This window comes from Bos javanicus, chromosome 25, assembly GCF_032452875.1.
Source record: "Bos javanicus breed banteng chromosome 25, ARS-OSU_banteng_1.0, whole genome shotgun sequence".
Taxonomy (NCBI): domain Eukaryota; kingdom Metazoa; phylum Chordata; class Mammalia; order Artiodactyla; family Bovidae; genus Bos; species Bos javanicus.
In genome coordinates, this window is record NC_083892.1 from 27324917 (window position 1) to 27337411 (window position 12495).

General features: G+C 49.5%; 1 protein-coding gene across 3 annotated transcripts in view; it reads left to right on the forward strand.

The window, feature by feature from the left end:
* The window catches only part of ITGAM (integrin subunit alpha M), a 54418-nt gene extending 43353 nt beyond the window's left edge, over positions 1 to 11065 (forward strand). For all 3 annotated transcript variants that reach the window (XM_061401761.1, XM_061401762.1, XM_061401763.1), the window contains 9 exons: positions 92 to 171; positions 1254 to 1337; positions 1664 to 1739; positions 2793 to 2900; positions 3083 to 3166; positions 3321 to 3434; positions 3523 to 3624; positions 3851 to 3961; positions 4600 to 11065. In XM_061401761.1, the coding sequence (XP_061257745.1) occupies positions 92 to 171; positions 1254 to 1337; positions 1664 to 1739; positions 2793 to 2900; positions 3083 to 3166; positions 3321 to 3434; positions 3523 to 3624; positions 3851 to 3961; positions 4600 to 4671 (831 nt within the window). In that variant the 3' untranslated portion in view covers positions 4672 to 11065. The remainder of the gene's footprint in view (positions 1 to 91; positions 172 to 1253; positions 1338 to 1663; positions 1740 to 2792; positions 2901 to 3082; positions 3167 to 3320; positions 3435 to 3522; positions 3625 to 3850; positions 3962 to 4599) is intronic.
* Positions 11066 to 12495: the final 1430 nt, after the last annotated feature.

Sequence of the window (12495 nt, forward strand, 5' to 3'; positions counted from 1 at the left end):
ACATTTTATTTACCCATTCTTCAGCTGATGAACATCCGGAATGTTTCTTCTCTCTTCCTCTTGTCACTGTCTCTCTTTTCTCCAACTCCAGATCACCTTTAATGTCACATTTGACGTGAATCCTGATACTTACTTTGGAAACAAGCTACTTCTCAAGGCCAATGTTACCAGGTGAGCTATGCCTGGCTTCCCACCACATCATCAGTTTTGAGGTCCCAGCCCCGTGCTGATGGTGGACCATTGCCCTCTCCCCACTGGTTCTCCCTTCAGCTCATTCATTCACTCCAGAAATGCCAACTGAGCACCCACCCCATGCCAGGCATGTTGCCCAGGGCTGATGGGATAGCAACAGACAAGATGGCTGTGGTTCCTGGCTCATGGAGGTTATAATTTAGTGGCAAGGATGGACAGGACAGTTGATGATTACCATGAAATGAATGGTGTCCAGTGTTGTTGGGAGTTTGGTGTTCAGAGAGGAAGATTCATTTGGGCTGTGAGTTAGCCAGAAAAAGTGAAAGAAAGTGTTAGTCTTTCAGTCATGTCCGACTGTTTGTGACCCCATGGACTATAGCCCACCAGGCTCCTCTGTCCATGGAATTCTCCAGCCAAGAATACTGGAGCAGGTAGCTATTCCCTTCTCCAGGGGATCTTCCCAACCCAGGGATCAAACCCGGGTCTCCTGCATTGCAGGCAGATTCTTTCCATTTGAGCCACGAGGGAAGCCCAGCAAAGGCACAAATTGAAGGTGGGCATGAATACAGAGAGAAGGAAGTGTGGACCAAGCCATGCTGGGATATGGCAAATGTCAGGCTAAGTTTGAGCTCAGGAGGCAGAGTTGAAGGACTTGGTTAGATATGGCCCATTTCATGTAATGACCGACAGGTGCTATTAAGGAGTTTGCCGTTGAACTTGGGAGGGACAGGATGTGATCACCTTTGCATGCTAGAAAGATCTCTCTCCAGGAGGGCAGGGGATTAGGGCAGGAGTGGTTTTGAGTTCAGGGGACCAGTGAGAAAAAGAAGGTGCTCCAGGCATCCATCCTGCTGAGTTGGGATGGGCCTGAACTCCACGGGGCAGCCCTGGGCTTCCCTACAATCTCTATTTCCTCTGTTGGATTTAAAGGACAGTGTTTAAGATGCTGAGAGCACAGGACTCAATGGTTGGTTGGTGCTAGAGGGTAAAGGAGAAATAGGAGAAGGAAAGGCTGATTCTCAATTCTCAAGAGCTGGTCAGAGCTCTCTGTTTCCCTTCAGTGAGAACAACATGCCGGGGAACAACAAAACTCAATTCCAGCTGGAGCTGCCTGTGAAATACGCTGTGTATATGGTGGTCACCAGGTACTGGCTTCCAGGGCTTTTTGCTCTGCCTTCACCCCTGGGCTGGACATGGCGCATCGAGCATCTGTGCGCGAGTCTGTGCGCGGGTGCTTGTGTGCGTCTGAAGTTATGTGTGCACACGTGTGCATTTGTGTGTGTGTGTTGGGGGCCAAACTGCCACACGATGCGGGTCCCCCGACACGGTCCTCGCACACCGTCGTGCTCTCGCTCTCTCAGTTGCATTTCCTGTGTGTCTGTTCACCCCTTAACACCCTTAGCCCGAGACCCCCTCCCAGAACTCCCCTGATGTTCTGTCACTTCCTGCCCCTTCTTCTTTCTCCCATCAGCCTTGAGGCCTCCACCAAGTATCTCAACTTCACAGCCTCAGAGAAGACCATACACGCTATGGAGCATCAGTATCAGGTGGGGAGTGGAGAAGGAGCCTGGGGAGGGAAACCAGGATGACAGGAAAGAACAATGGGGAGGGACTTCCCTGGGGTCCAGTGGTTAAGACTCCGTGCTTTGACTGCATGGGACAGAAGTTTGATCCCTAGTCAGGAAACTAAGATCCCACATGCCTCAGGGCAAAAAACCCAAACGTAAATCAGAAGCGGTATTTTAACAGATGCAATAAAGACTTTTTAAAATGTTCCACATCAAAAAATCTTTTTAAAAAGTTCCACTCTTCCACTTCAGGGCACACGGGTTTGGTCCTTGTCAGGGAACAAAGATCTCACGTGTTGTGTTGTCAAAAAAAAAAAAAAAAGAATGATGGGAAACATGCATGAGGTGCCTGCTTTGGGCCAGGCTCTCTTCTAAGCTTGCTCTGACTCCTCACACACACACAAGCATGTGCATCACACATGCACACACACACATGTATATACATGGGACTTCCTCGGTGGCTCCGCAGTAAAGAATCTGCCTGCAATGGAGGCGACCAGGTTCAATCCCTGGGTCGGAAAGATCCCCTGGAGGAGGGCACGGCAACCCTCTCCAGTATTCTTGCCTGGAGAATCCCCATGGATAGAAGAGCCTGGCAGGTTACAGTAGATAGGGTCACAGAGAGACTGAAGTGACTGAGCATGCCTGTGTATACACCATGTATGTAATTACTTTTTTCTTCATCTTCCTAATGACTCTGTGATGGAGGCATTGTCGTCTCCCCCAGTTTATAGATGCAGAAACTGGGGCTCAGAGAGGTTAACAGAACACGCCCCCTGGTGTCACCCTTAGTAAGTGGAAGAGCTGCTGCTTACGACAGCCTGTTTGGCTCAGGAGTGGAATTTAACCACTACACTCTCCTACCTCTCAGAAAGCATCAGAAGGCAGGGTGCTTGGGTCTGTGAGGCCTTATTCAGTCCTGGGCCCCTTCCCAGGACTCCCCTGATGTTTGGGAGTGGGAAACCTGATTCTAGTTGCTGGTGGGTGTGGAAAAGCCAGAGCCCTGATACCCACCCTTCCCCCATCATGCAGTTCAACAACCTGGGCAGGAAGAAACTGCCCATCAGTGTGGTCTTCTGGATCCCCATCCGGCTGAACAAGGTGCCTGTGTGGTCCCAGCCCCAGGTCACCTTCTCCCAGGTAAGCCCAGACGGCTTTGAGGAGTGGGCCCAGCTCCTCCCTCCACAGCCCCCTGGTCTTTCCTAAAATCGTTTCTGCTTCTTCTGTTGGATTGTGGAGCCATTCCCGACCCTCTCCTGACCTGGAGGGTGGACCTGGGAGCCTCACTTCAATCCCTTCCTCATCGTGTCCCTTTTCCTCAGGACGTGTCCAGTGGATGTAACACCACGGAGGTTGCCCCTCGTCACTCTGACTTCCTGGCGGAGCTTAAGAAGAGCCCGGTGCTGGTGAGACTAAGCCCCGGCCTCAGGGCTGCACGCAGACTATGTGCCACCCCCTCACCGTGCCCAGTACTACCTCTCAACTGAGCAGCCTGGGCTCACAGGGCAAGTCCTGCATCCAGCTTTCCTGCTCACCTATCTCTTCTCCTCCCTTCCCCAGAACTGCTCCGTTGCTGTCTGCCAGAGAATCCAGTGTGCCATCCCATCCTTTGGCATTCAGGAGGAGTTCAAGGTCACCCTCAAGAGCAACTTCTCGTTTGACTGGTACATCAAGGTCTGTGGGGGCCCGAGGCTCGGCTGGGCATGAGTCATGATCCTTCAGGGCCTAGGGGTCCAGTTCCCATCCTCTCTCTCTCCCACAGACTTCACACAACCACCTTCAAGTTGTGAGCAAAGCGGAGATCTTATTTGATGAGTCAAAGTTCACCCTGCTTCCAGGGCAGGATGCATTTGTGATGGCCCAGGTATGTGTCTGGGACACAGCGCGACCATTAGAGGCAGGAGAGGAGGCTGGGCTTGTGGGGGAGAGAGAAGAATGGGCAGGAGGAGTGAGTGCTGGGCCTGGAGGGGACAGGGGACAGGGAGGGGTTAGTCATGGCATTCAGGGAGCACACAAGGTCTGACTGGGGAACCCCCAGAAACCCAGAGTCTTTCTCCTCTGATGTACCCCTTCGCCTCTCCCTGCTCCAGACAGGGACCAAGGTGGAGTCCTACGAAGTACATAACCCTATCCCGCTGATCGTGGGCAGCTCAGTAGGGGGGCTTGTGCTCCTGGCCCTCATCTCTGCCGGTCTGTACAAGGTAACTCCCCCGGGACCCTCTCCCTGCCCGCTCCCCTCCCCCACCCCACTGCTTCTCACTCAGCACTGTCAACTCCCACTTCTGCTGCCAGTTGGGTGACCTGGGTGGGGGGGTGTCACAGAACCTCAGTTTCTTCAGCTGTACAATGAGACTAAATGTAAGTGAAAGTCGCTCAGTCTTGTCCGATTCTTTGCCACCCCATGGATTGTAGCCCACCAGGCTTCTCTGTCCATGGAATTCTCCAGGCAAGAATACTGGAGTGGGTGGCCATTTCCTTCTCCTTCCTGACCCAGGGATTGAACCTGGGTCTCCTGTATTGCAGGCAGATTCTTTACCATCTGAGTCACTAGGGAAACACCCATTTTGTGGAGGTCATTGGCTTCATAACTCTAGAGAACTTAGAATGGTCTCTGGTACAATTGCTATATAAGGAGTAGTCCTGCTTATGCTTTCTCTTTCTTTCCTTTCCCAGTAGCAATGCCCTTCCTGTTCCACTTTCCCCAGGGCTATTCTACACCCTGCCGTGTTTTTCCTTTGCATCTCTTGGTCCCGCAGTCTCCCTGCCTGTCCTGCATGGCTTTCACCCACCCCCTTCCCCCAGCCTGGGTGCCCTCACTCACTCGCTTCTGCCTCCACAGCTCGGCTTCTTCAAACGACAGTACAAGGACATGATGACTGAACCTGGTCCCGAAGTGGATACCCCCCAGTAACAGCTCCTTCCCCACAAGTGGCCTCCCTTGCAGCAGACAGGACGTGATGGGACCAAAGAGTGGGTGCCCAGGCTGCTGGACGGACACCTCTGTTAGGAAATCGGGGCTGTGACGTTTCACTCAGGAGCGACCTGCTTGGGTTGCCATTCTCATCCGTGTGCACAGGCATGTGTGTGTGTGTGTGTGTGTGTGTGTGTGTGTGTGCACATGCATGAGTGTGAGTTGTGTGTGTGGCTTAGATTGCTCTTGAACCAAGATAAGTGCCTTCAGCACAAGGTCTGGGGCCAAAGGGGGTTGCTTGGGCTTCCTTGTGTGTGGGTGAAGATGCCACTGGTTCTTCCTTGGGGGCAGAGGTGATGGCAGCTCTTGCGGGTGAACACAAAGGGAAGGCCAACAAATCCTCCCGCGCTTTCCCCTGAAGAAGTAGGACCTACTTTGGTGGGTGAGCCTGCAGGCTGGCAGGAGCCCAAGCAGCTGGGGCTGAGCCCACCGGCAGGAGCCTGTCTGACCATTCCACACTAGAGCTGATATGTTCAGTGCACAATGGTGTACCTCTCTTTGTGTATTCACTTATTTATTATTTTAATGGTACTTTTATTTTTTGAATAGATGAACCTGTCTGTAGTATCAAAGTCAAAAAATGTGTAAAGGTGTATGATGAAAAGGTTCTCCTTTCCACCCTGATCTCCCAGCCATTCAGGTCTCTTGTAAAGGGTAGTCCAGGTTATGTGTTTGGAGGTCTCCTTTGCTAAGATTTTTTTTTTTATCTCTTTTTATACAATGATTCTAGGGATATGCAAACACACACACAAATTTTTTACACGAATGGCAGCATGCATTATTTATACTGTTCTACATCTTGCTTTTTTCATGAATATGGCTCTAACTTTTTTTTTATCAAGATATAAAGTACTTTCTCATTCTTTTATATAGTGGCTCTGTATTCTACCATGTGGGTGGATCCTAAGCCTGGGAGGTATATTGTTTCCAATCTCACAGTGACAAAAATGGTGGATTAATATATTGAATATATGTGGTTTTTGCGTATGTGTAGGCTAATTTATAGGATACATTCGCAGAAATTTGAGTTCTCTGAGAGGCAATCCCAAGAGAAGAATTTGAGTGAAAGATGCTTATTTAAGAGAGACCCCAGGGAATACCAGTAGGGAAGGAACGTGAGCTGGGAGGGAAAGGCAGGCAGTAAAGGGTGTATTATCAACAGAGGTACCACTATGAGCTTGTCGAGTGTAACTCGGCTGGGGAGGTCTGGGAGATAAAGTAGAACCCCCACCTCGACGCTTCCTACCTGTGCAGAGAAGGTGCACAGACAGATACACCGTGTTGTTCAGTTGCTACGTTGTGTCTGATTCTTTGCAACCTCATGGGTTGCAGCACACCAGGATTTTTCTGTCCTTCACTGTCTCCCGGAGTTTGCTCAAATTCATGTCCATTGAGTCAGTGATGCCGTCCACCCGTCTCGTCCTCTGTTATCCCCTTCTCTTCCTGCCTTCAATCTTTCCCGGCATCAGGGTCTTTTTCAGTGGTTATACCATGCCCCATAGTTATTGGCTTAGAGTTGCTCTTAGTGGAGAAGGAAGTGTTAATGCCCTGACACTTCCAGCCAGCCCTGAATGGAGGCAGAGCGGGCTCTGGTGGCCAGAGAAAGGGCTGCAGATGCTGCCGGTTGGAAGTCCACCAAGGGAGCATAGCCGTGCCCTGGCACGGCCTGCAGGGATCGGGGCAGGGCACCAATAGCACTTGCTTTCCCGAGCGTGTACAGGTGAAGTTTTGTTACCTGTTTCTAGTTAGCCTTCCCTCCTCTGGGGAGTTCTCCTGCTGCCCTTCTCCCAACCTTCGCCAACAGCACCTACCACTCTGCCCTTAGCACCCGCCCTACTTGTCACGCCAGTCTTGCTAAGTGGCCATATCTTGGTATTTACTCTGAATTTCACTTTCGAGGAAGCTGAGGCTTTGCAAGATTATCCTAATTGCTTGAGGTCATACGCTAAGTGGGGCTTCCCTGGTGGCTCAGATGGTAAAGAATCTGCCTACCATGTAGAAGACCCAGGTTCAATCCCTGGGTCAGGAAGGTCCCCTGGAGAAGAGAATGGCTACCCACTCCAGCATTCCAGCCTGGAGAATCCCATGGACAGAGGAGCCTGGCAGGTTACAGTCCATGGGGTCACAAAGGGTCAGACAGGATTGAGCAACTAACACTTTCACTTTTGATACAGATAAGGAAGGGGTGGAGGTGGGATTCAAACCTGGCTCAGTCTGGTTCCGTAGCTTTTCTCTTTTGCTGTCCTGATGGCCTCAGAGGAATGGCCTGCAGCAGGCGTGAGGGAGGTTAATAAAAATGGCAAGTACATGCAGTTCATTGAGAGACAAGGAAGATATGGCTTAGATGGACATCTGCTCCGGATGATTTAGGACGGAGGGCAGGTGAGGGAAGATTCCTGGGGGAGGCGACCCCTGACTCAAGTAGGGGCAGGAGCCTTCCACTCAGAGGGCAGCAGAGTCGGGGCTGGAAGAGTGGGTGGGAGCCTGGGCATATGTGCTTTGTGAGCCAGAGTGAGGAGTTTCAGTTTTATTCAAAATGCAGTAAGATGTCATCGAAGGGTGGCCCATAAGACAATGGCACTTTGTATCTTTGTTGCTATTCAGTCGTTAAATCATGTCTGACTCTTCGCAACCCCATGGACTATAGCCCTCCAGGATTCTTTTTCCATAGGATTTCCCAGGCGAAAATACTGGAGTGGGTTGCCATTTCCTTCTTCAGGGAATCTTCCTGACCCAGGGATTGAACCCACGTCTCCTGCATTGACAGGCAAATTCTTCACCACTGAGCTACCAGGGAAGTCTACCTTGAAATGGTTCTACACAATTTCTTTTTCTGACTTCAGAACCCTTAAAATGACTTTCTTCCTCCTTAAATTGAAAGAAAAAAGACCTCAAGATCTCCAGAGTCCTTAACTGACCCAGGAAAGGAGAGGGCCTCTATACCGCCAGGCAGCAGTCCTTGGACAAGCAATCAAGGCTCAAAGTCCACATAGCCTCTTTGTGTTGGAAGCTTGTGTTGATTCAGCCTGCTAGGAGCTTAATGGTGGGTTAAAAAGTAAATTATTTCTAGTGACAAATTACCCTAGCATGACCCCAAAGTTACTAATAAACAGGGCCATAAATCTCTAGTGAAGAAGCAGATAAACCTGGGAAAGTCTGTCCTTGGTTTTACTTTTGGGGATCCCTTGGTTCAGAATAAATCTCTGCAACCTCCAGCCTTCTTTTCTTACTTAGCTGTTGTTTAGTTGCTAAGTCTGACTTTTTGTGACCCCTGTAGTATGCCAGGAGAAGGCAATGGCACCCCACTCCAGTACTCTTGCCTGGTACGCTGGTACGCTGCAGTCCATGGGGTCACGAAGAGTCGGACACGACTGAGCGACTTCACTTTCACTTTTCACTTTCATGAATTGGAGAAGGAAATGGCAACCCACTCCAGTGTTCTTGCCTGGAGAATCCCAGGGATGGGGGAGCCTGGTGGGCTGCCGTCTATGGGGTCACACAGAGTCGGACACGACTGAAGCGACTTAGCAGCAGCAGCAGCAGTAGTATGCCAGGCTCCTCCGTCCTCCAGTATCTCCCGGAGTTTGCTCAAATTCATGTCCATTGAGTCAGTGATGGTATCTAACCATCTCATCCTTTGTCGCCCCCTTCTCCTCCTGCCCTCAGTCTTTCCCAACATCAAGGTCTTTTTGAACGAGTTGGCTCTCTGCATCAGGTGGCCACAATACGGGAGCTTCAGCTTCAGCATCAGTCCTTCCAAGGAAGGAATATTCAGGGTTGATTTCCTTGAGGATTGACTGATTTATCTCCTTGCAGTCCAAGGGACTCTCAAGAGTCTTCTCCAGCACCACACTTCGAAAGCATCAATTCCTTGTTGCTTAGCCTTCTTTATGGTCCACCTCTCACATACATACATCGTTACTGGAAGAAACATAGCTTTGACTATATGGACCTTTGTCAGCAGTGATGTCTCTGCTTTTTAACACGCCATCTAGGTTTGTCATAGCTTTCCTTCCAAGGAGCAAGTGTTTTTTAATTTCATGGCTGTAGTCACTGTCCATGATTTTGTGATTTTGCAGCCCAAGAAAATAAAATCTGTCTCTGCTTCTACATTTTCCCCATCCATTTGCCATGAAGTGATGGGACCAGATACCATGATCTTAGTTTTCTGGATGCTGAGTTTCAAACCAGGTTTTTTACTCTCCTCTTTCACCGTCATCAAGAGGGTATTCATCTTTAGTTCCTCTTCCCTTCCTGCCATTAGAGTAGTATCACCTGCATATCTGAGGTTGTAGATATTTCTCCTGGCAATCTTAATTCTAGCTTGTGATATTAATACTTACGGTTTAGAAAAGAGATTTCTAACTGACAATCCTTGGGGCAAATCCAGCCTTCAGGTTTTATTTAGCACTCATGGTTTTGTTTGTTTTTGATTAGTTCCTGACCTTTTAAAAGGGAGAGGTTTCTCAGGGAAATTCAGATTTATGGTTTCTCTTGGAAAATGGGAAATGTTTGACAAAACAAGGTGACAGCTTGGCAGAGTCACCCTGTCAGCAGGGCAGCTCACTCCATGGACCACTCGTGCCTCTGAGGCCCAGCCTGTTATATTTAAGGGGACCTCTGAGGCCCTGTGTGCACTGGCCTCTGCTTACCTCTATAGCTCACCTGCTCCTGCCCTCCCCTCTCAACCTCATGTTTCTCAGAGGCACCATATTTAGGCCGAGAAACTAGGACCCTTTTGAAAGTGAAGTGTGTTAGTTGCTCAGTCGTGTCTGACTCTTTGCAACCCCATGGACTATAGTCCAACAGGTTCCTCTGTCCATGGAATTCTCCAGGCAAGGATACTAGAGTGTGTTGTCATTCCCTTCTCCAGGGGATCTTTCCAAACCAGAGATTGAACTCAGGTCTCCTGCATTGCAGGCAGATTCTTTACTATCTGAGTCACCAGGCAAGACTTGAAAATGAAAGGGAATGTGATTAGTAATTACATTGGGACTGAGGCCTCAACATGATCTACTGGGACAGATCAGCATGTACCTGTGTTCCCCCATAGTCTCTCTCAATCCCAGTCTTTGCCTACACGGCACCAGACTCACTTCCTTAGGACAAGATCTGGAACCTGGAACAATTGCTAAATATATGTGTTGAGTAAATGAACGAATAGGCTTGGATTACCCAGCTTTCTGTTCTCAAGCTCTCTACCAGAAGACAGAGCTCTCAAAAAATCTGTTCCCCAGACTTTACTGGTGGTCCAGTGGTTAAGTGGCCTGCCAATGCAGGGGACACGGGTCCCACCCCTGCTGCAGGAAGATTCCACATGCTGCAGGGCAACTAAGCCTGTGTGCTGCAACTGCTGAAGCCTGTGTGCCTTAGAGCCTGTGCTCTGCAACAAGAGAAGCCACAGAAATGAGAAGCCCGCGCACCACAACTAGGGAATCACCCTGGCTCACTGCAACCAGAGGAAGCCTGCATGCATCAGGGAAGACACAAAACAGCCAAAAGCAAGTAAAACCTGTTTTCCTGCATTCTAATACATTTCTTCAGGCTCGTATAGTATCTGACTACATGCGTGTGTGCATGCGCTTAGTCGCTCAGTCGTATCCAACTCTTTGCAACCCAATGGGACTACAGCCCACCAGGCTCCTCTGTCCATGGGAATCTCCAGGCAAGAAAACTGGAGTGGGTTGCCATTCCCTTCTCCAGGGGATCTTCCCCAGCAAGGATCAAACTCAGTTGTCCTGCACTGCAGGTGGATTCTTGACCATCTGAGCCACCAGGGAAACCCTACTATATGGTACCACTTCACATTTGCTAAACAGAGAGACTGAATTCACAAATGGACAGTGGGTAGACAGAACTCTGACCCCACAATCTGTAGCAGCCAGCTCAAAAAACTCACCCATCATCTAGGGTAACCAGTTCAGGAAGCCAGCCTGCTACCTGTCCATCAGACTAGACAGTCATGCCGTCTCACCTCTGTGGGCTGCAGCCATGGCTGGGAACTGAGGGCTGACTGTGGAGCATCTAGATGGGAGTTGGAATGGTCTCTTGAAGAGAAATCCAGGAGATAAGGCTTATCACCAACACTTCAGACCCAACCCCTCTTACTCAAACCACCTCATTTCTGCTCTTTCTTGTTTCCCAGTGTCAGGTTTTCATTTCCCCCCCTTTTTTCCCACAGAATTTAGCTATAAATGAAATATGAAGATTTTGTTTTTATTCCAGTGAAATCTCTTGTCAGCTGTGAAAGTTTGAGCAAAGACAATCCTTTTGCTTTCTCTGGGTTTTTTTTTTTTTTGCCAATGCTTGAGTGCCCAGCTTCTTCCTCTTTCTTCACTCATCCTTATCTTTCTGGCACTTTCCTCCTCCACCAGGTGCGTGTTTGCTGTGTCCCCTAACATCCTTCTATTCCTCCACTTAATTGCTGCAGCCTTAACTCAGCCTAAACATATTGCTGTTTTATCCCAAGTTTGCCCCCAAATTCAAGTTAGTCTGCTTCCTGGAAAGGCTGCTTCTGGCTTGTTCAGAGGCAGCTTTCTGATTTTTTCAATTACTGGGCAGGCTTCAGGGGGATCTGGGCTGAGCACTCAGTCCATGGACTTCAAATCTGTGCAGATGCCCCTGGTGTGCACACACCCCCATCCATCTATGGGCAAATTACCTGCCCTTCCATTACCCATCCATCCACACAGCCAACAGGGCCTCCTCCAGTATTGATGCCCATCCTTGGTGAGACATGGAGAAAGAGCATCTTCTCTTAGTTCCCAGCCAGAGGGCATCACCTTTAATTCTCCACAAAGGAAGACAGACTGGGAACCCTCCCCTCCCCATCAGCTGATAGCAACTGCAGCATCAGAGGGAGGCAGTGCTATTTTCCTCCCACATAGCTGAGCTGCAGCAGTGACTAGGGTGAAAGTGAGAGAACGAGTGAAAGTCGCTGAGTCATGTCCGACTCTTTGCGACCCAATGGACTATACGGTCCATGGAATTCTCCAGGCCAGAATACTGGAGTGGGTAGCCTTTCCCTTCTCCAGGGGATCTTCCCAGCCCAGGGATCGAACCCAGGTCCCCTGAATTGCAGGCGGATTCTTTACCAGCTGAGCCACAAGGGAAGCCCAGAATGGGAACTGCTACAAATTCTTTTCAAGGGAACACATTCGCTTTCCCTTACCCAGAATCAGTGCTGCCGTTTCTTCTTTTTAATGATTTTTTGATGTGGACCATTTTAAAAATCTCTTTATTGAATTTGTTATAATATTGCTTCTGTTTTGGTTTTTTGGCTACCAAGCATGTGGGATCTTAGCCCCCTGGCCGGTGATCAGACCCGCACCCTCTGCACTGCAAGGTGAGGGCTTAACCACTGGAACGCTGGGCAAGGCCCAGCACTGCCTTTCTTTAACTTCGTGCATGCATCAGATATTGATGGGGTACTTCCTGGAAGAGCACAATCCCTACATTGAAGAGGCCTAAAGTCCCCATTTCAGTCCCCGGCCCATCAAATTATTCCTTTTTTTGTTTGTTTTGGTCTAAGCTTCTTCTTCTGAGACCCACCAAAGCAGAACTAACCACTTTCTCCAGGTCACTCTGAAGTCTAGCAAAACTTGTATTTGAATGCATCAGACTATTGTCTCCCCTGTAGGGTATGATCTCCCTGAAGGCTGGCTCCCTTTCCTGTGTGTTTTGCTTCCCCAGCAGCCGGCCTGCAGCCTGAATCACATGAGCAGCTCCGATGTATGGGTTGAATGGTTGAGTGAAACAATGCTA